The 22744-nt window shown below is 37.8% G+C and overlaps 1 protein-coding gene and 1 pseudogene across 1 annotated transcript in view; both read right to left on the bottom strand.

Annotated features, from left to right (window-relative positions):
- PTP4A2 (protein tyrosine phosphatase 4A2) overlaps nucleotides 1-22744 on the bottom strand; it is a 28030-nt gene that overhangs the window by 4665 nt on the left and 621 nt on the right. Inside the window, exons 2-4 of the mRNA XM_070774576.1 lie at nucleotides 6500-7197; nucleotides 4209-4301; nucleotides 199-329 (exon numbers count right to left, since the gene is read on the bottom strand). Of these exons, the coding sequence (XP_070630677.1) occupies nucleotides 199-329; nucleotides 4209-4301; nucleotides 6500-6595 (320 nt within the window). The 5' untranslated portion in view covers nucleotides 6596-7197. The remainder of the gene's footprint in view (nucleotides 1-198; nucleotides 330-4208; nucleotides 4302-6499; nucleotides 7198-22744) is intronic.
- Nucleotides 12337-17052, bottom strand: LOC139177990 (tubulin alpha-1C chain pseudogene; annotated as a pseudogene).

Raw genomic sequence — 22744 nt, 5'->3', positions numbered from 1 at the left:
TGAGAACCATCACCCACTAAATCTAGTATAGTATCAGACTCAGACAAACAATGAAACCTAAGTTACTTTGAGAAATCATGACACCAGCTTTTACTCTCATTTCCTTTCAGGCAATTTAGTATTTAGTTAACAAATACACATCTCTACCAAAGTAAAAGTTTTGATAATGAATTCACAGACAAAAGGAGAAGAGCTTACCTTCCCAATCCTGCAACACAATGCACTGCAACACAGCAACCTGGTTCTTCACGAAATTTGGTTTTTAGTAGGTTTAGCCAATCATCTACTATCTGATTAGGGGGTGGCGCTCCATCGTCAAAAGGCCAATCCTAGGAGGAAAAGATCTTTGAAATTAAATTGATACTTTCTCTAGGATGAACATCCTAATGCACAACAGCTACACCATACACACGAGAGGCCTACCTGCACTAACTGTACTAACATGTACCTGTTCTTAATCACACAATTCTGATCACTTCTGAAAAATGATCAAGATCAAAATTCAAGCATGCCAAACAACTCAGCCTTCTCAATGAAGCACAGCCAGCATCAAAAGCATCGAACTTTATCTTTGGAAATAACTCTTATCATAGTGACAAGAGGCTAGCATTCTTCAAACATCTTATCTGAATAAAGCAATAATTAGACATAATAGAGAAAATTAAAATTAAAACTGAGACAAAGTAAGAGAGGACACAACACCTGTCAATAAGATTTAAGTCCAGTCTGGCAAAGAAGTGTACCAACTAGTATCTCATTGTTCTCTACAAACAAAAATAATTTTGAAGATTACCCTCTAAGTAGCTCTAAGTTACAAGTATCTTTTCTTTAGAGCAAAACTCTCTGATAAGTAATTTCCAACAGCAGACCATAACAGAAACAGACTACGATCTTTGTGCTTACATATGTATTTGGTAAAAGTCAAGCAGCAAATATTTTTAAAGCTCTGCCTAAATTATACATATCCCATTTTATAAGCACAGTGCCACATGATACAATCCTGAGAAAAAAATACCATTTTCTCAAGTATTCCTTTCTCCTTTAATATTCATTGATCTCGGTTGTTTTTCAATTAAGACCAACCCCATGTGAGTTCACAATACAGGCAGGAGTTTATCTTCCTTGTTACCAAAACACAAGGTTCTGAGAAATCAACATAAGTCACCTTTGAAGAAAGGAGAGAAGGGAGATTCACGAGTTACATACCCTCTCTCCCATCTAGCTTCAAGGACAGAAATGCAAAGACACTGGAAATATTTTTTAATACTATTCTAGTGAGACTGCATAAGGACACTTTAAGATACTAGAGAAGGAAAAAGAGAAAAGTGACAGAACACTAAACTGATCCTGCCCTTACTCTGGGCACCACTAGAGCACTTCATGTAGCCATTAGCCACGACAGCACATTACGTTTGTCAACTATACCCCATAATTAAAGAGCTGTCAGTGTTGTTATCATAAATGTTGCTAGAGTTTAACTGTAAATACCAGTAAAACCAGTATCTTAGTTAAGAGCTTACTTCCTCTAAAACTCTGAAATGCATCTGGTTAAGAAACAGTAGTATGAAACATGCCTTTACTGACTCACACGAGCAGTTTCTATCAAAAATCCACTAAAGTAGTAAAGGAGTACGTCAAGGCTGTATATTGTCACCCTGCTTATTTAACTTATATGCAGAGTACATCATGAGAAACGGTGGATTGGAAGAAGCACAAGCTGGAATCAAGATTGCCGGGAGAAATATCAATAACCTCAGATATGCAGATGACACCACCCTTATGGCAGAAAGTGAAGAGGAACCAAAAAGCCTCTTGATGAAAGTAAAAGTGAAAAAGTTGGCTTAAAGCTCAACATTCAGAAAATGAAGATCATGGCATCCAGCCCCATCACTTCATGGGAAATAGATGGGGAAACAGTGGAAACAGTGTCAGACTTTATTTTGGGGGGCTCCAAAAATCACTGCAGACGGTGACTGCAGCCATGAAATTAAAAGACGCTTACTGCTTGGAAGGAAAGTTATGACCAACCTAGATAGCATGTTCAAAAGCAGAGACATTACTTTGCCAACAAAGGTTCATCTAGTCAAGGCTATGGGTTTTCCTGTGGTCATGTATGGATGTGAGAGTTGGACTGTGAAGAAGGCTGAGTGCTGAAGAATTGATGCCTTTGAACTGTGGTGTTGGAGAAGACTCTTGAGAGTCCCTTGGACTACAAGGAGATCCAACCAGTCCATTCTGAAGGAGATCAGCCCTGGGATTTCTTTGGAAGGAATGATGCTAAAGCTTGAAACTCCAGTACTTTGGCCACCTCATGCGAAGAGCTGACTCATTGGAAAAGACTCTGATGCTGGGAGGGATTGGGGGCAGGAGGAGAAGGGGACGACAGAGGATGAGATGGCTGGATGGCATCACCGACTCGATGGACGTGAGTCTGGGTGAACTCTGGGAGTTGGTGATGGACAGGGAGGCCTGGCATCTGCAATTCATGGGGTTGCAAAGAGTCGGACACGACTGAGCGACTGAACTGAACTGAACTTCAAACTGATGGTTGAAACCATCAGTCTTTTCTAATAAGCCTCTGATTTACAAGAACACTGGTCAAAGTGTTGAAAGGTCTCAAGTTGGATATCTTCACCTAGCAAAGGTAAATTATTGATTACACTTAAATTAAAATTTCTGCCTAGGAAAAAAAAGAAATTCCAAGCTTAATTCTAAATGTCCCTTTTTTTTCAAGCTTTAGTTAGACCTTTAATTTTACCTGATCACAGCTCTTCAAAACAAAAGGCTAGATTTAAAGGCTTGGAATAAATCTCAGATCTACCATTATCTTCTACAAACTACTTCAAGTTCTTTAGTTCTATTTTATAAAGGTGTTTACCAACATTACTGATTCAAACAGACTACGGTCACTCTGCAGTTCATTTTCTCACCCTGCCAACTGTCAAAACAAACTGATTTCTCATCTACCCACTAAAGAACATACTTACAATACAGGAAAAGAACTTGTATTTTGGTTTAATTTCAGAAGTTAAAATTCTGTTTTTGTTTTTTTTAAACATAGGGCTACATTTACCCATGTTTATACTTATTCCCAGTGATCCAGCCAGAGGACCTTAAAGCCATTCGGAAATAGGACTGCAAGCAAAGTATTATTACCATGTCATACTATTAAAATACATTTTCTTAATAAACCATAATGTTTGGTTTTTTAGATTTTATGTTTTCACCAAAGTGGAGGTGAGGAAACTTTACGGATCAGGTATGAGACAACTGCCTTACCAACAGGACATTCATTTTCTTTGTATCAACTGCCTTCTCAACTAGTAACCAATGCAATCAAAAAACAGGAACATAACCTTGTACCATTACCTTGCTTAGTACTTTCTTCCTATCCAATCATTTCAAAAATCTCTAGTTGTCTTTGCACTACAATGCCTTCCCACAACTATGTCAAACAGCTCTAAGACACCAAGACTACAGGGTCAATCAAATATGTGCTACTCTAATATAGACAATTTTTTGGAGAATCAAGTATAAAATTTCACCTAATGTGAGGTTCCTATTTCCACTAATAGAATATTTAGGGGGCAAGGAGAAACTTAATTTAAAATAATTCCAATCACTATATTCAAACTGAACTATGAAAGAAATCAAATCATACAAAAGCTTGTTAGAAACCTACCCCAAAATATCATAGAGTATGTTAATTATTCTCAAGCTAGGTGGCTTCTCCCTTTCCCTTCTTTTCCTTTCTCCCACCTTTTTGTCTCCTACAAGTTATCCTGTGTCCGATATAAACTGGACTCCTACAATATAAAATATTAAGTAACCAATCTGTACTTGCAAAGTGAGAGAGAATATTTCCACGTGATTTAAGAATGTCTAATGGAAAAGTTAGATTCAAACCAGTAGCCTAGAAACAAAAGCTAAATATCACGTTAATTGCCTAGAGAAAAATGAAATTTCCGATTCTTAAAATAAGTGTACGCTAAATTTTGCCTTTTATTTGTTGAAAATACTCTGCATCTGTAGATTTTAAGGGTACAAATGAACAAAATTGCCAACCCAAAGGAATTTTACTAGATTGCTATGATTGTTGTATCTCCTGTAAGTTTAAAAAACAAACTACGAGCGCCAAGTTTTAAAAATGTCTATGTTTGAAAGGTACAACTTGTTTGTAGTGAAAAATTAGAACACTACACACTCACTAGAACGTGGATTCCTTCTTTTTCAACTGGTGCTTTATCATATGTAGCATCACAAACTCGAACCAAAGTTGTCACTCCATACTTCTTAAGTTCCTTTAAAGGAAAACAAATATAAAGAAATGTTTTTAGAATCTGCAATTAAAGCTTTAAAAACATATGCATATAAATTGAAATGAGACTTCATTCTTAAACAAAGATCAAAATCATTCTTCTTATAACAACATAGACAATGGACACTCTTGTATTCACAGCGGAAACATCAATAAGACTCACTTTTGTACAGGGCAATTTAGTAGCATAACACAAAAACTTTAAAAACACACATAAACTTTGGCCTTGAAATTCTACTTATGGAAATTTATACTAATGAGATAATTAAAGATATACACAAAGATTTAGGTACTAGCATGTTCAGCACATGCTGTTTGAGACAGTAAAAAGCTAGAAATATTAATAGTCCAAAAACAGGCAAACGGTTTAAGAAAGTACAGCGCATTCATACAGAATACTGTCACAGCTATATTAAGGAGGTTGGGGGAAATTTTGTTTTAAATACACAGTGTAATCCTATCTATATGTATATTTATAAATATACACATAAATACAGAGAAAAATGTCTAGATAGCAGGCAGCAATAGTTAAGTATTTTTAAATTGTCTTTTGCTTATTTGTATCTTCTGATTTTTTATGTAGTAAGTGCTTTTTGCTTTTTGTAATTTAAAGAAATAGTAATTTTGAAATTAAATTTAGAAAGTGGTTTATATTACAAAGTCAAGAACACAGAAATAATTATATCCAGAATTCTTGCTTCTTTAAAAGTTTTCCTATAGGGCCTTCCCTGGTGGTCCAGTGATTAAGACTCCTCCTTCCAATGCAGGGGACACAGGTTTGATCCCTGGTCAGAGAACTAAGATCCCACATGTTGCACAGTGTGGCCAAAAAACAATGTAAAAGTTTCCCTACAGTAATGCCACCAATATCTTTTTATAGTTGCAGGAGTCTATGACCAAGGAATCCACAGGCTGAAAATAGTATCATGTAATTCAGCCAGGCTTAAAGGTGACTGAACAACCTGAGGGCATACAGGCTTGGAATCAACTTGGACACTGTGTACACAAGGTTAAGAAGCTCAGAGAATTAAAATATAAATAAGCAGGAACAGTGATATCCTACAAGTGTCAATCATCTGGTTATCTAAAGAGAAAAGTTATTTTAATTGGTAAAAGACTTTATTTTTCACAGAAAGGCCTCTTTATAAAACAGACTCAGGGAAGTTGTGCTATATATTGAGTCAGGAATTTTAAAAAATTTCAAAACACAAATAAAATCCCATTAAAATGAACTCTACAGTAGCTGTTCATTGAAAGGTTCCAGTACAAATTTTTTATGGTAAATATTCGTGACCTTCAGCAAGTCAAAAGACCTCTTCTGAACTCAGTTTTGCCATCTGTCAAGTGACAGAGGTAGATTTAGGATCCTTGGCCATTCATCTAGCTCTCCAAGTCTACTTTACAAACATATCAACAGAAATCACACTGGAATTGAACAATCTGAGAATGATTTAAAAGCTTACATTCAAATGTCTGTTGAATAAAGTACAAAAAGTTTCTCTACTACTACCAACAGAAAAAAATGCAGGATCTGACATAAAAATGCTGCCTCTAATACCTTTCCCTCCCCCAAATTTCTGGACACATGTATACGATGGTTACTATTCCTAAGTTGTTTGACAGTAGCTTTTCATCAAAAGTGGTCAGAACATTTGAGGCAGAAATGGGTTTTAGTGTCAGAGATAATTCCACCACATACTTGGGTGCATTCAGACAAATTGCTAAATTACTAAATCACTCTGAACCTCAGTTTCTTCATCTATAAGAGGGAAACAATGGTACCTATACCTCACAGAGTTATTGTAAGGAGTAAATGATACAGTGTATAGAAAGAACTGCTTATTGTAGTGCTGGGTACATACTAAGTATTCAATAAATGTTAATTACCTTTATTATTGAATGTGTAACAAAAGAACTGTTAACAATGTTGAAAGGATACAGTAAAAAAACACAGTACTAGATATATCTCTAAGATATCCCCAAATTCCATAAATGTTCTTTTAAAAATCTGTTTTAACTAATTCAGCTCAATTCAAACAAAGACCATCCATACTTCAACCACAGAAATAAATGGCTTTGTGGTAAAAGATTTCTTTACAACGGTGTTAATTTTTAACGTGACTTTACCTATAAATCAAAGGTGGATTATATACCAAAAGGTAGACCATGCTACAATCTTACCTCTGTGAACTTGTTGAGGGTAGCATTGGTAGGGTTGTGGGTTATCAAAAAACGCATGTTCTCATAAGAGATCTCCACAGGGGCTGGACGGTTCATTATGGCAAATAAAAAGTGTGAGCGTGCGTGTGTGAGTGTGATGGGGAAAATGAAAAAAAAAATCAATAAATCTTGAAATGTTTCACAGCAGAAAACATTAAAAAGACCACTAAAATGCCTAAATCAGTGTTCTCTCTATTCAACTTGTTTATTCTTTCAGAAACTTCTCTCTTCAAGATAAGCAGAAGTATTTAGAATCCACTTGAATCCAAATTCAACTTGGGCCTCAATGTCTGTTGATGGATACCTTCAGACTACAAAAAAATTCCAGCTACATACAAAACTTAAGCAGCCTTTACTACATTTAGGCACTAGTGAGACAAGTTAAAAGTATAGGTCGCTTTCCACTTTTGTTTACTTGATGCTTAATTTTACTGGAGTCATTAAAAGAAATATGCTTGCAATTAAAAAAAAAAAAAAAAAAAAGAAGCCAACTATTTCTGAGGCCAATCTCGGTGTCCAGAGTCTTCAAGGCAATGTTAATTATGGCACATGAACCTCCAAGCTCACTTGTCAGCGGAAACGCTGTGCTGAGCCTGGCAGAAGTCTGCCCTCACGCTCAGAATCGCCATAAATGTGCAACGTATATTCCAACGAAAAACCTGGAGGAGAAAAGCATAAGTAAAATGAACTGGAGGTTGACAGCATAGTAAACACAATGCCCAAAGTCAAGAATATATTTTTTATGAGCTCAAGACATCTGAAATGGTGCCGCTTCGAAACTATTGCCATCTATCAATAAAAGGATAAAAGTGTATATACCAAGGCTTTTTTAAAAATCAGAGGATTCAAAAGTTAAGTATGCCAAGGACTTCCCTGGCGGTCCAATGGTTAAGACTCCACACTTTCACTCCCCTTTCACTGCAAGGGACACAGGTTCAATTCCTGGTCAGGGAACTAGGATCATGCTTGCCATGTGGTACACACATACACAAAAAAGTATGCTTTTCTTTTTACAAAATGAGGTTCAATAAAGTTCTGTACTAATAAGATTTCTAACTCAAGTCATTTTAAAATGATTATGATTGAGTTTTTAAAAAATCATTTCTAAATAATTAAAAGATTTTAACTTAAAACCTCTCTTTCATTAAACCTCTTTCATTAAAAAGTTCACAATGATCTTGTTTTTCTGCTGTGATGTTAACGATTTCTGATTAAAACTGTATCTATAAATGGATAAAGGATATTTACCAAAATTCCATATGAGGATTTAATTCTTTCTATACAAAATATATGCACTGGCCCCAATATGATATCAGTTCAAAAAGTACTTTCAAGAAATTATCTTCTTTTCCTCACAACTCTGAGTAGTTTTTAACTACCTATGAAGAATGACGTAAGAGGTTCAGAAAAGTGAATTGACTTGCCTAAAGTGAATGAATTAGTTGAGCCCAAATTCAAACTCAAGTCTTCTGTTAAGTCCTATATTTTTTCAAAGGTACCACAATGCCAGCTGACTCAACCAATGAACAACTCCTCTATTTTCTCATTTCTAGTTCTATTTATCTTTTTACTATTTCACATATCACTGACTCAAGAGTACAAAGGCATCTAAAGGTTGATTCACACAGCAGTCTTCTGTCCGAATATTAATTCCTACTAAAAACAAGGCAAGAAGAGAAGTGACAGAATTTTCAAAACAGTAATCTGTATAGCTGGCTCAGTCAGTGTATCAACATAATCATAAACTCCTCTGGAAACAGGAACAAGGTCTAAGTTCTTTTACCTGCCTCTTCCCTAAGCCACCAGTAAATGCTTACTTAGAACTCTAATAAAGATCACTGTGACCAGATGAAAGATGATGACAGAGGCACTTGAAGGGAGAAATTTAAACAGATAAGAATGAACCTAAGCCTCAAGCTTTCAAGCCTAACCTTCTATCTTCCAGTCTCCTTTTTATAATATTCTATAACATTTTATTTTGTAAATTATATACTTCTGATCATATTACCACAGAAACAAGCACGAAACTAAAACATTCCTAAAATATGAAAGATATAAGATACTCAAAAAAGGAATCTTAAAAACTTCAATACCCCAGCAAACTGAGTTATCCACTACTTGTGAAAACAAAACTTCTGCCTTCAAACTAAGAAAAACATAATACACACCATCACTCTCATTCATAATTCCATCTGGTAACCCTAAAACACAGCCACTTTAGATTATACATTTCACAGAGGATTCCTTGCACAGTCAAGGAATTTTAAAGCTAGCAAAACTTAAAGAGATCAAATACACTGACCTTAAAAAAAAAAAAAGAAAGAAAAAAGATGCTGTTTGGGATTCAGAGAGATTAAAAAGATTTAACTAAGACCATACTGCTAATTAGTAGCAGATCAAGGACAAGAAGCCAAGTCTTATTTTTCCTTCAATTTTGACTAATGAAGGTAACCACTTATTTTTTAAGTCATAGTCTTATTCATGACAATGTAACTGCTCTTCAGATATTTACTTGGATGTTCATCTGCAATTCTTTGACCTTTTAATAAGGGGAGAAAAGATTATTAAGTAACTACTCAAAGAACAATGGTTTGTGAGCAGCTCAGAGTGAAACACAGTGAAATTCTAACCTGTTAGAATCCCTTCATTTAATGTTATCATAGCGAATGTGTGTGTCAGCTGAGAAAGACACTGAAAGACCAGCATTGTAGTGATGGCCAGGCTTAAAAGGTTACAGCTCTAGCATTAAGCTTTCTACCGAGTCAGTGTTTGTCTGCTCAGCAAACAGAACAACCTTTATCCCATCTTATTCCTCCAAGCTCATTTTGAAAGGACCACTTCCAGGGATAAGGATAATTTATTATTAGTTTCAATTCTTTTTTTTCTTTTTTGGCCGCACAAGTTTAGTCTCAGTAACCTAACCAGGAATCAAACCCAGACTGTAGTAGTGAAAGCGCTGAGTCCTAATCACTGGTCCATCAGGGAATTCCCAGATTTTAAATTCTTAATACCATACTGAGATCCCCAGCAAAGGAATTTCTGCCAAATGAAACAATATGGTCTATCAAAGTTAACAGATACATGATAAAAGCCAAGTTTCTGTTGCTTCCCCTCCCCCACAAGTTCAACTACACATTAACTGTTAAAAGCTCTTGCACCTGTCAATTCAGATAAACTAATGTTAGTTTCTGTGACACCCTTAAGAATGAAAAGCAAACAGTCTGTTAAAAAAAAAAAAAATCATAAACAACCCACCACAGCTGGAAAGTACTCAGAAGTTACAAAGCTGTAAATTTTAGCATAAACTCAGCACCTGCAGACTTTACTGGAAAACTTTCTCAAGTTTTCTAACATTGATTCTGCTCTACCTACTTAAGTAAAAATTGATTTTTTTGTTTTAATTTACCAAATGGTAGAAGAGGCTTGTTTACTTGACAGTGATCAAATTCAAATACACATCCAAATAGTTCCTTCACCCTTTATCTGTTATCAACTCTAACTTTTAAAATGTTGAATTTGGGATATTTCCATTTCCCAACCAGTAATTTCCATTTTGAAGAAAAGAATGTAACTTCACTGAAGAATTGGAAAGGATGGTCTGTGACAGAGAAACCCATTTAAATTATAGAGGGAGAGAAGGGGGCAAGAGAAAGAAGAATGTAGAAAGAGGGGGCTAAAGAGCAAGTAAGCAGAGGCCTACCAAGCTAGAATTGTGCACTGCCAGTAAGACTAAATCAGTAACACAACAGAGACCACTTAAAACTCTGAAGAGCGTATGTCACAAGTTTAAATATCCAGTGTCAATACTCAAGGAAATGGCAACCCACTCCAGTGTTCTTGCCTGGAGAATCCCATGGACAGAGAAGCATGGTAGGCTGCAGTCCATGGGGTTGCACAGAGTCGGACACGACTGAAGCGACTTGGCAGCTGGCAGCCGCAACATCTACCCAGATGAGACTCCAAAGTCAAAATGCATGAAATAATACAATTTATCATCTAATTATGGCACAATGTTAAAATAAAAAACCACAGAGAGGTTAAAAAAAACAAAAGATCAACGTAAACTGGTATGGAAAGATGGCTAAGAGACAATAACAAGTGAAAAGAGTAAGGTGCTTACAATATGAACAATATATAAAGAAATATTTGTGAGTACTGAATGTATTTTCATTCCTACAGACTATCTGGAAAGTAACAAAGAGAGGAGGCCAACAGTGACTGCCTCAGGGTGGAGGCGACTGAAGCTGAAGGAGCATGATTTACAATATATGCCTTCTGAACAGTTTCTGGGTTTTTACCTTAATTTTAATATTTTATCTTTTTTTTTTCCTGTTAGCTGCGCCATGCAGGGCATGTGAATCAGGGATCAAACCTGTGGAATCTTAACCACTGGACCACCAGGCAAGTCCTTTTACTTTTTAATTCTAGGGTGATAAAGAACTCTACAATGATTTACAATTCCACTACAACCTTAACTGCTATGGTCACTGGATTACAAAGAGCCTCAAAAGGGGGCTAGTCCCTCTGTCCCCACCAAGTCTGTACCCACATATTTCCAGAAAGACAGCTTTCTTCTTTGTCAAAGATACTACTGAGTAAAATTCAGATCCTGCTTTGGCAACTGTTAATTCTAAGTTCAAATATAGAGAATTCAAGTGCATGAGAAACTTTACAAAATCAGCCCCATTTAATGTAACCCAAACTTACTGAGGGGCTTCCTTAGTGGCTCAGTGGTAAAGAACCCACCTGCCAATGCAAGAGACACAGGTTGAATCCCTGGGTCAGGAAGATCCCCTAGAGAAGGAAATGGCAACCCACAACAGTATTCTTGCCTGGAAAATCCCATGGACAGAGAGGCCTGGAAGGCTACAGTCCATCGAGTCACAGAAGAGTCGGACATGATTCAGTGAAAAAACAACAAACTTACTGGGCATTTACCTTTTAAAAATCCTGTCAAACCACTCACACCAAGCTTTCCACTGAGAATCACCTCTATTCTTAAAGTAAATGATACAATAACCATTTGATAGGTTATGCCAGTGTTCACCAAATTAAAACTGCACGTTATAAGTAAATATACAATAAAGAACTCTAGATCTTAGAAAATAAAATCTAAAAACAAAGGTCTAAAGAACAAATATACATTTACTGTTTACTCTTCTTACCAGAAATTCTACAGGAAGTCATGCAAATTTGAGTCAGCTTGTTTCTACAGCAGACAACATGAAAGCATAATACAGTGTATAAGACTCCAGGTAAGTTTTATGGTATATAATTCTCCATGCAAGAATACTGGAGTAGGTAGCATTCCTTTCTCCAGGGGATCTTTCCAACCTAGGGATCAAACCCAGGTCTCCTGCATTGCGGGCAGATTCTCTACTGTGTGAGCAACCAGGGAAGCCCCATATAAGACTAAAACCTTGCAACAATTTTTTCCTAAAACAAATTCATTTCACTTCATTGAAGACATCTGCATTGGCCTTAAAATAAGTATGAATAATCTATCAAAAGAAATTCATTCTCACTAAAGATCAGACATTTTTCCTGCAATTTAGCTAGTTAAGAATTCATAAATTCAAGTATTTATTGGACACAATGTGTATCATATATTCTTATAGGTACAGCAAGAGCAGTAAGCAAAACAAAAATTCCTGCCAAGATGGACCTTATATTTTAGTAGACAGAAAAAGACAAATAAAACGTGCCTTTGCTATGAAGAAAAATGCAAAGCAAGTGAGCCTGCAATGTCAGAAGGGAGAGGGGATTCCACTTTTATTTATTTTTTTTTTTTTTGGAAGTGGAAATATCACCTTTATTGATAAGACAGGGCCACAGTGTGCAGCTCCACGGAACACAAATAATACAGTCCCAAGATGAAACCGCAGCAGACATGCTAATACTCGTCACCCTCATCATCTCCCTCTGCACTGTCGGCTCCAACCTCCTCATAATCCTTCTCAAGGGCAGCCATGTCCTCACGGGCCTCAGAAAACTCTCCTTCCTCCATGCCCTCACCCACGTACCAGTGAACAAAGGCACGCTTGGCATACATCAGGTCAAACTTGTGGTCCAGGCGCGCCCAGGCCTCAGCAACAGCTGTGGTGTTGCTCAGCATGCACACAGCTCGCTGTACTTTGGCCAGGTCTCCGCCAGGTACCACAGTGGGAGGCTGGTAGTTAATGCCAACCTTGAAGCCAGTGGGGCACCAGTCCACAAACTGGATGGTACGCTCGGTCTTGATGGTGGCAATGGCAGCATTGACATCTTTGGGAACCACGTCACCACGGTACAACAGGCAGCAGGCCATGTATTTCCCATGGCGAGGGTCACATTTCACCATCTGGTTGGCTGGCTCAAAGCAAGCATTGGTGATCTCTGCTACAGAAAGCTGTTCATGGTAGGCTTTCTCAGCAGAGATGACAGGGGCGTATGTGGCCAGAGGGAAGTGGATGTGGGGATAGGGCACCAGGTTGGTCTGGAACTCTGTCAGATCCACATTCAGGGCGCCATCAAACCTCAGGGAAGCAGTGATGGAGGACACTATCTGGCTCATGAGGCGGTTAAGATTTGTGTAGGTTGGGCGCTCAATGTTGAGGTTTCTACAGCAGATGTCATAGATGGCCTCATTGTCTACCATGAAGGCACAATCAGAGTGCTCCAGGGTGGTGTGGGTGGTGAGGATGGAGTTGTAGGGCTCAACGACAGCTGTGGAAACCTGGGGGGCTGGGTAAATGGAGAACTCCAGCTTGGACTTCTTGCCATAATCGACAGAGAGGCGTTCCATCAGCAGGGAGGTGAACTCAGAACCAGTTCCCCCACCAAAGCTGTGGAAAACCAAGAAGCCCTGAAGACCCGTGCATTGGTCAGCCAGTTTCCGAACTCGGTCCAAGACGAGGTCAATGATCTCCTTGCCAATGGTGTAGTGACCTCGGGCATAGTTATTGGCGGCATCTTCTTTGCCTGAGATAAGTTGCTCAGGGTGGAAGAGCTGGCGGTAGGTGCCAGTGCGCACCTCATCAATGACTGTGGGTTCCAGGTCTACAAACACTGCCCTGGGCACATGCTTGCCAGCACCCGTCTCACTGAAGAAGGTGTTGAAGGAGTCGTCTCCTCCCCCAATAGTCTTGTCACTTGGCATCTGGCCATCGGGCTGAATGCCGTGTTCCAGGCAGTAGAGCTCCCAGCAGGCATTGCCGATCTGGACACCAGCCTGGCCAACGTGGATGGAGATGCACTCACGCATAACGGAGACTTGTACGGTTCTGCAGGGCTGGAACAGGGGAGGGGACGGCCGCGAAGATCTCCCACTGACAGACTACTAAGGAGTCCGGGGGAGAAGTAGTGGGATTCCACTTTTAAATAAGGCTAGCAGAAAACGCCTCAATGAAAAAAGTGACATTTTATCCTAGACCTATGAGCCAAAAAGACATTTGAGGGAGCACTCTAGGCAGAGGGATTAGCTCCTGCAAAGGTTATGAGGTGGAGCCACGCTTGCAGTGCTCGAGGAACAGCAAGGGGACTAGTGCTACTGGGACAGGCCAGGCAGGGGAATGGAGAGGGTCAGAGAAACGGAGAGGGCCTTGTAGGCCAACAGAGGTATCTGACTTTTATTCAGAGAAAATAAGAGGTTTCAAGCAAGAGTGACAACTTATATTTAAAAGGATCATTCTAGATGCTACCTGGAGGCAGAATGTAAGAGCAGTAAGGGTGAAAAGCAGTGAGATCTGGGAGGAACTTGATGCTACAATCCAGGAGCTAGATAATGGTAGCCTGAGCCAAAACAGCAGCAGGAGAGAGAATATGAATCAGTTTCAAGATATACCTTAAAGTAGAACTCCAAAAGACTTGTCCAAAGATTAGACATGGGATCTTGGGGAAAAAAGTCAAGGCCTTGAGTAACTTAAGAACTCTCAGATAGCTGACTATTCAGACAACAGACCATAAAATCTTCAAAACCATCAAGGAAGAAAAGCAGAGAAATGCCTCTGTAAAGAACTCCTGAATCTACTGCATTTTGACCATTTGAGATAAAAAGTATCTTAAGACTTGTAAACTAAAGAAGACTCAACTCTGCTAATTAAACTCTCATTTTCTGGGCAGGGGCCTGGGAGAAGTAGGTGAAGGGGATTTAGAGGCACAAACTTCCAGTTATAAATTAAGTCAGTCATATACAGCATAAGGGATATAGTCGATAATACTATAATAACTTTTTATGGTGACAGATGGTTACTAGACTCACAGAGGTGATCATTTCATAATGTATTTAAACGTCCAATCACTACATTATACACCTGAAACACATACTGTACCAACTAAACGTCAAGTAGGGAAAAAAACCTCATCTTCTGGGTAACTGGTCTCAAACTGGAACTTTTTACTCATCTTTCATAACCTACCCAACTCATCAGAGCCCCGCAGAAACAAAGTTCTACTCTCTGTACTACTAATATTTGTTCTTCCCTCTATTGTTGCATTTATCAAACGAAAAGCAGATGCCATTTGGCAACCTAAACTTGAGGCGATTCAAATTAATGTTAGTTCTCTTCCCTTACTGACTACAGTCCTGGTGAATTGATAAAGAGGTATCATTAAATTCTACACAAATTAGGATCCAAAATATCTGTAAACAAGCTAAAAATAGCAACATGCTTCTTACTGATTAAAAAAAAAAAAGTTTTGTAGTCACTCCCTTGGTTATTCCCACTTCTCTACTTCCTCATTTAAGGAGGGAACTTGAGAATCAAGTTCCAGTACACAAATCAATAATCAGTTCTATAAAAAGAAATTATGACCTTGTTGGTGGGAAAATATCTTAACATTTCAGAACCAGCAGGACATACATGGCCTGCCACTCAGAAAGGAAAGGAAAGCAATTAACTAGCAATCACACCCGCTTCTGAGGACAGCGCCAGTTCTTTTCTTGAGTCCTGTGGGCTGTTTCCACTCAAATGAAAAGGGAGTGGTTTTTAAATTTGTATGTTCTCTGGTGATTAGAAGCAGTTGTCCTTTTCTGGTAATTCCTACCTCTACAAATAACTGTAATACCAAAATTGCATTAAATTATTTTCATGCCACACTTGAAAATATTTACTTTTCAACTTTGGACTTCATTGTTCCTCTAAAGATTAGCAATTCTCTAGCTGAATCTCTTTGCCCAAACACGTTAAATATTTTTCCTTCCAGAAATAAAATTTAAATGGAGATAACAGCACTATGGCCAATTTTCACTTAAAAAAAAAAATTATTTGAATACCAGCAAAAACATTAACATCCTAAAACATCATTCTAGTATTGGACATAAGCTTATTTTTTTCAGTGACTCTTTTAAAGATTAAGTTAAATAGCTCTATTAAATTGATTCTATTCATTCTCTTCCATTTCCAGGCAAAGGTATCATGACTATACTCTCCATGGGCTTTATGTTTAAAGACTTCAGTTTATGTACAAGACTCCCAAGCCTCTTTATTACAAAATTTAAGCACCTTCTTTTTCTAAAAAACTGTAGTACTTTCCTATATGGAATAGGTAAATATTTCAAATTCAGCTGCATTCCCATAAAATTAAATATTAATATTTGTTTTCTTCTTTCCTTCCATCTTTATTTCTTTAATCTCAAAAGGCTAAATAATTTTTCTGGAGAACAATTTAAGTCCTAATCATTTTACTTTAGTTTATCACTATATATACATTAACCCAAGAACCACTGAATTACTTCATTAATAAAGAAATGTATTTGAGAGTCTGAACTTCAATTGTAATAAAGCAAACTCAGAAGTAAAAATCCAAAAGGGCACCTGAATTCACCCTGTCAACACCACTTTGAAATGTTTTCTGAGCTATATCAGGACAGTTAGAACGACTATAACAGCTGCAAGTTCCCTGAGGTTGCAAAATAGATACTTGGGAAAAGGTTATTTGAATCACCTTTCAAAATAACCTACAGCACAGGAGCAGCATGCAAAGCAAAAACTTCCAGGCTATTGTTAGCATTATTTAAAATATATGTTTCAGAGCTTAGCAGTTTATGGGTCAGCTTAACTCTTTCATTTCCCCATTCTGTCTAACCTATTGAGCATATTTAAAGGTCCTCTTCAAGTATCCACCACTAGAAGCGGGGAAGGAAGCTCTCTATGTACAGGATATGGAATAAAAACATTCCAAATTACATCTTGTCAGCATAAGTTTTGTTTGAGCCCCAGAAACTTTTCTGCTGTTAGGGCATTTTGGTCCAAGTTTCCCCTAAGTCAGTTACACTTCACTTCCTCTCCTAAACTTCTTATAAATCACATTATACTTCTCAGCCATCTCTCTGTGCACTGAGTATAGTACAAGATAAACAGACAAGAACCCAAATCATTCAATTTGGATCTGCTGGTGGCCTTTTAAAACATACTGTCTATCCACTAATTGCCCAATAATGACTTGATGTTTATTTTCATAAAATGCAACGTTCAAAAATCTTCAGAAACCATACAGTGAAGGCAGCTGTTTCACATTACATGTAAATGTGAAGTAAAAAGGGTGAAATACCTCTATAATGCCAAGGGATTATTATTCTTTGCTCACCAGCTTAGTTCAACATGGATTCACCTTCCCTCTCTTCTCACTTAAAGAATGCAAAATTTCATCTTTCATGTCCTCTTCCTCCAAATGCTCACTGAAGTGAGAGAGAATACACCAGTTCGGAATGATACTAAAACGCAGTCATCTACTCTTACAACAAAAGCATTTGTGGGGCTCTGTGTGCATACCATATTAATCAGGATCCTAGAGAATACATGTGGGTGAAAAATATTTGATGGTGGGTATTACAATTTCATTATTAATGCTACATACTTTGAAGACACAAAATAAGCATGAGTAGAATGGAGTGGGATTAAGACTTAGGAAAGATAAAACTTTTATGACAAGACTGGCAGAAATAGTGACAGGCCATGGTAGCACGACTTGAGAAAGGAACTAAGTCTTGGGTTAAATAACTCTCAGGAGGCCTTGACCATGCTGAGAATTTCACACCGATTCAAACGCAATAAAAGCTCTCAGGGATTTTAAAAGCAGAGTAATAGTAACTCTTTGCTCACTGAGAGAAAACAAATATTGCCGTATTGGTGGGCATCTCCTGATCTACTAAGCGGCTCCGTAATTACCAGCAAGCTTCACAAAAATAGCCTCTCAGCTTACTAAAATCTACCTGACAGTTGAATTCTTTTCTTAGTAAACAGATACAAATTTAACTAAATTCTACTTGTGGATGATCTCTAAATGAATATCTCATCTCACTAGAAAAACAGTTCAGAGTTAAGGCTATGGCTTAAATTTGATGTGCTCTTCATCCAGAAAGATCTAAATTATTTGAATGATTTAAACCAATTACCAAGAGGAAACCCGTTTGTAACCACATGTGTGGAATGAAGAATGCCACTAGAATCTATTGTTTTTCCATCATATCCTTCTCAATTTGCTGACAAATCCTGCTGATGACTCATATCCTTCTGCACTAACCAACCAGTCACTCTGTTCCCTCATGATAGGCTTTCACTGATAATGGAAAGAAGGAAACTCACCAATTTTCTATTAAAAACAGTAAATATCAGTATGTGTATATAAATCCAATCTACAAAGACTACGGTGGTACAACACAGTGAATGTTTTCAGTGAAAGACTGCAAAAAAAGTTACGCTCAAATCTCAAAACTTAAAGACAACTGGAAGAAAGCAGCCTTGACTGTGAATTTGAATTCTCGTCAAACAATACATTAGTTAAGAGCCAACATTTTTGACCACTGCAGAAATAAAAATATAAAGTAATTTATCTGATCTGCTAAAGCAAATATATCATGTGTGCATTTTATGCCAAAAGAATTAACATTTTCTGAGAAGAATGAAATTTCAACCCAGAAATACTATGAAGAAAATTAAATACACTAATTTTCTAAAAGGTAAAGACTGTTCTAATGGTCAAAATATTTTTTCAAAACAGGCTCAACTAGCAAGGAAAGGGTCACAGAAAAGCTTAATCTTAAAATTCTCTACAGTTTAAAAAGGAATGTTATGTAATGTAAATTTATATTTAAATGATGAAATTTAGTTTCTATGCCACTTAAAATGGAGTGGATGCTGTGTTACAGAATCTACGGGTAAAAAATCAGCGCAGGCAAGCAAAACGTATCTGTATTCAAGTCACATAAAGCTGTTGCTATAATCTGTCAACCCCTCAGCCATTTTTTTGGCAGAGAGTTTATGCACTGTAAATCTACACTGACTAAACAAACAGGGCAGGAAAAACCACCTCAGCGTGTGCAAGAGATGGGCTCCATCCTCACACAGGCTCCAGGAGCCCCAGAGGGGAACGACTGGCAGTGGACAGAGCCTGCGGTGCTGTGCAGCTTCTCCTGTGAAGGCGTCATAGAGACAGTTTCTGGTTTAGCTTAAACCTCTACTACTCCAAGGAGGGAGAGATTCCTGATACAGTATCCACTTGAGCCTTGTATCAAGCAGTCCTGTAAGGCTTCAAGCCGAGGTCAAAGGAACCAGAGAACGTGTTTCAGTCAATAAAATGAAGGCTAACCAGAGAAAGCAAGCAGACACCTCTATATATATACACTAGTTCTGAAACTGAAAATGGATAATATTTCAAAGTAACAGATTCAAATCACCATTTCCCAAGTAATTTTAGTTGGTGGCATCTGTTTATTTAACAAACCCAAGATACAAAATTACCTGAACTGTAACATCAAGGACTCTTGCTTTATAAACTTAAGAGAATAATCATTAGTTTCTACATAATCCAACTAGTATCTTGAGAAAAATCTCAAACAACATGCCCCAAAGAGCAAAAAAAGTAACTGAAGTATCCTTAATTTAAAAAAAAAAAAAAAAGAACTAAATACTAAATTTCAAGCAAAGAAAAAGGTAATTTCCTTAAAGTCTACTAATTCCTACACAACTCATGTAAATGACTAGAGTTAACTGAGGAGGGTGGGGGGAGAGTTAGAAAGAGACTTAAGTACTTTAAGCCCCAAGGGGAAAAATTTTTTTTAATCCACTGCCGCCATCTATTTACTGATACTCTTTAGGATTCAACAATTGATCTCTAAACCAATTTTCTCATCTACAAAACTGGAAGGCTGCCATTACTTACTCCCAGGGTTATTATGAATTTAAAATGATATCATTTGTGTTTCAGCACAAAGAAGATTCTTGAGACGATTATGTTGAAACCTAAAGCATGCTGGACTTCACAAGTATTCCAAGACTTCAAAATCTCAAGCCACCACCCTAATTCAATAAACATAACTAAGTCTGGTATGTCAGAACTACCGGTCCTGATTTCCAGTTGCTTAAAATTTTTAAAGATCACTAACTTCTCTAAGTAGCAGAGCTGAAGCGACAGCACTTGAAGAAATCAACCTAACTTGGGCTTTCCTCTAAAGTTTCACTCAAGAGCAACAGCTAAAAATGTATATATTGTTCCTCTGCATCTTATTTGTAAATGCTTTTTCCAGAGGCTTCACTGGTTACCAATCCCATATTCCGACAACAACAAAAGTACAGTCAAACCCTCTAAAATAAATCTCCATTAAATTTCAACTTTGTGTCTCAAAACTATAAAGTGTTCTGGAACTACTTCATATAGAAATACTGTCTTTAAAGACAAAGTGAATAAAAATAAATCTTTTTCCTTGTTCATACAAGGGTCTTTTCAAGTAAAACATAAATATGAAGCTTTCAGATTTTTTTAAAAGTATGTGCAAAAGCATTCAAACATTTACTCTTCCCTAGTGCCACCAAAGTTCAATGATGTTGTAAATGGTTTCTGTCTATAAATTTGGTTCGCTCAAATTAAATATTAGTTGCCTGACTCATTGAGGGAGTGGTTTGACTTTTGCTGTTCTGAGTCAGAATATACCCGGTTCAGCAGTTCTAAACAATTTTTCATTTGTAAGGTGGTCTACAATGCTAGCAGCCTTTTCCAGCTACTAAATATAACAAACTGTTACCTCAGTAGTAAAGTCTTAGTGATTATAACACTTTGAATCTGTAGTCCAATTTATAAATAATGAAGTATTTTCATATATATTTTCTTCACAATCTCACAGTCTCCTGAAGTAAATATATCACAAAGCTGAAGAGAGATTTTTACAAAAGACAACTTCTGTGACTCTTAGACCCAATTAATACACTCTTCTTCTTTCCCCAAAAATAAAAAACACAAAAGTCTATTGGGTTTCTTTAATCAGACTTTTCTCTCCCAGACATATCCCAGGTGCCTCATAAAAACTCTGTCTCAAAGCACACACCCTAAGGCCCCAAGTGAGTTCCAAGGCAGAATCTCCACCCACATAAAAGCCTATCCTAACTTAGGCCCCAGAGAGCCTCAAGTCAGCATGTCCTTAAAGATCTACTCGCCTCCAGCCAGTCAGTCTTGTGCATTAACCTCAACACCTCTTACCTGTACAAGCTGCTAGGTCACTGTGTGGACGAGAAACTTCAAAGACAGACAACCTAGCGTGAGGGAAATTAATGGTATAGTGGAGAAATCAAAGACTTTGGAGTCAGACTGACCTGGGTTTTTAATCTAGCTCCCATTCTTTTACGTTCTGACCTGGGACAAGTTAATTAACCTCTTTGAGTCTCCATACTGCCTCATTTCATCACTGTAAGTCAATGAGGGCTCATCACTGTACCCCTAAAGTCTGGCAAATAGAAACCATATGTGTCAAATGAATGCAAATGAGAACACCTACCACCTTTTAATAGTAGCTGTGAGAACTAAACAAGAGTATAAAAAGCACCTGGTACACAGTAGGCACTTAATACTAATTAATCCAGTCACCCACCGAATGATAACAATACTACTCACTGTTTCTCAAAGTAGAGAGCATGCTAATGATCAAGAAAATGACACTGTAAGAAATTTATAATTTCTGACTTCTAATTACACACGAATGCTTTTGCTTGTAGTTCTATCACATTTAATACCAAAAGGACCACACTACTCTTTGCATGAACTGAAAAGACTTCCAACTTCTAAGAGACTTCTCATCATTTCAGTATAAAATCCGTATAAGGCACTCTTCATCAAGAACCCCTTCTTCCTTCTACAACACAAGAATCTGGAAAAGCCCATGGCAATGATTAATCCATTCACAATACAACATGAAACTACTTTTAAAATGAATACCAGCAAGCAACTTTTCATCATCTTCACCAACACAATGATTATGCTGGCAAGTGATGATGAAGCCTTAATTTCCTTTTGCATGTGGAATAAGGCATAATAACTTCACTGACTTCCTGTCTGAACGACTCTGTAACACAGAGCAAGGCAGCCAGTAACTACCAAATTTAATCCAGCAGCAGCTACAACTTGGTGACTCCACACAGAAAACCATTTGCTGAATGCATACAATGATGCTAGAACTGCTATTTTATACCTTTGAAAAATTCTAGAAAATAATAAACTACCCTATGATTGAGCTTCATCATCAACATGCTACACCATTACTATTTCTTAAAAGCTTCTCTCCAGAAGGGTAGCAAAGAGCTAAAATCTAAAACACATTTCTTATATATTTACCTAACAATAAAACACCTCTCACCTGAAAAACTAGCAGTACTTTACAAGTGTCTATCTGAACATTCAAAAGGCAAGAGTCTAGGATCCCAGGCAATACTCAAACTTGTTTTAGTTAGCTTTCAGAACCCAGACTAGGGTGGGATGCCAACCAATCATGTGCTCGACAAATTTGGAAATTGATGTCCATGTTCTGAAATATTGGGGGGGGGGGGTGGCGGGGGGAGGCACAGGGCCAGAAAATGATTGCCACTGGAATAGACTTCTGTACCCTTTGCTCATACTTGAACCCAAGGACCCAGGAACAAGATGCTCCTGGAAAGAACTCCTTAACCCAGGACACCCAGGTTCACTACGGCCCTAGAAAACGATCAAGGATGGCCCCCAAGGATGCCTGCTCACAGACTGGACAATCACAGGCAGACACTTCCACGCTCCCTCATCCGCCTGCCCTTCACCTTCTCCCCAGCTCGCTCTCACGCTGCTCTCACGTTGTCCCGCCCATCACTCTACCCCTAGCACGCAAACTCTCCCTCCCCCACTTACTCACGCTCCCCATTTACCCCACTCTCCCACGCACAAGCATTCTCCCCTCACTCACTCGTTCCCACATGGCTCCCAGCTCCCTCT

This window comes from Bos indicus, chromosome 2 (assembly GCF_029378745.1).
Source record: "Bos indicus isolate NIAB-ARS_2022 breed Sahiwal x Tharparkar chromosome 2, NIAB-ARS_B.indTharparkar_mat_pri_1.0, whole genome shotgun sequence".
Lineage (NCBI taxonomy): Eukaryota > Metazoa > Chordata > Mammalia > Artiodactyla > Bovidae > Bos > Bos indicus.
The sequence above is the reverse complement of the archived record's forward strand: the minus strand, read 5'-3'. Positions and strand labels throughout refer to the sequence as shown.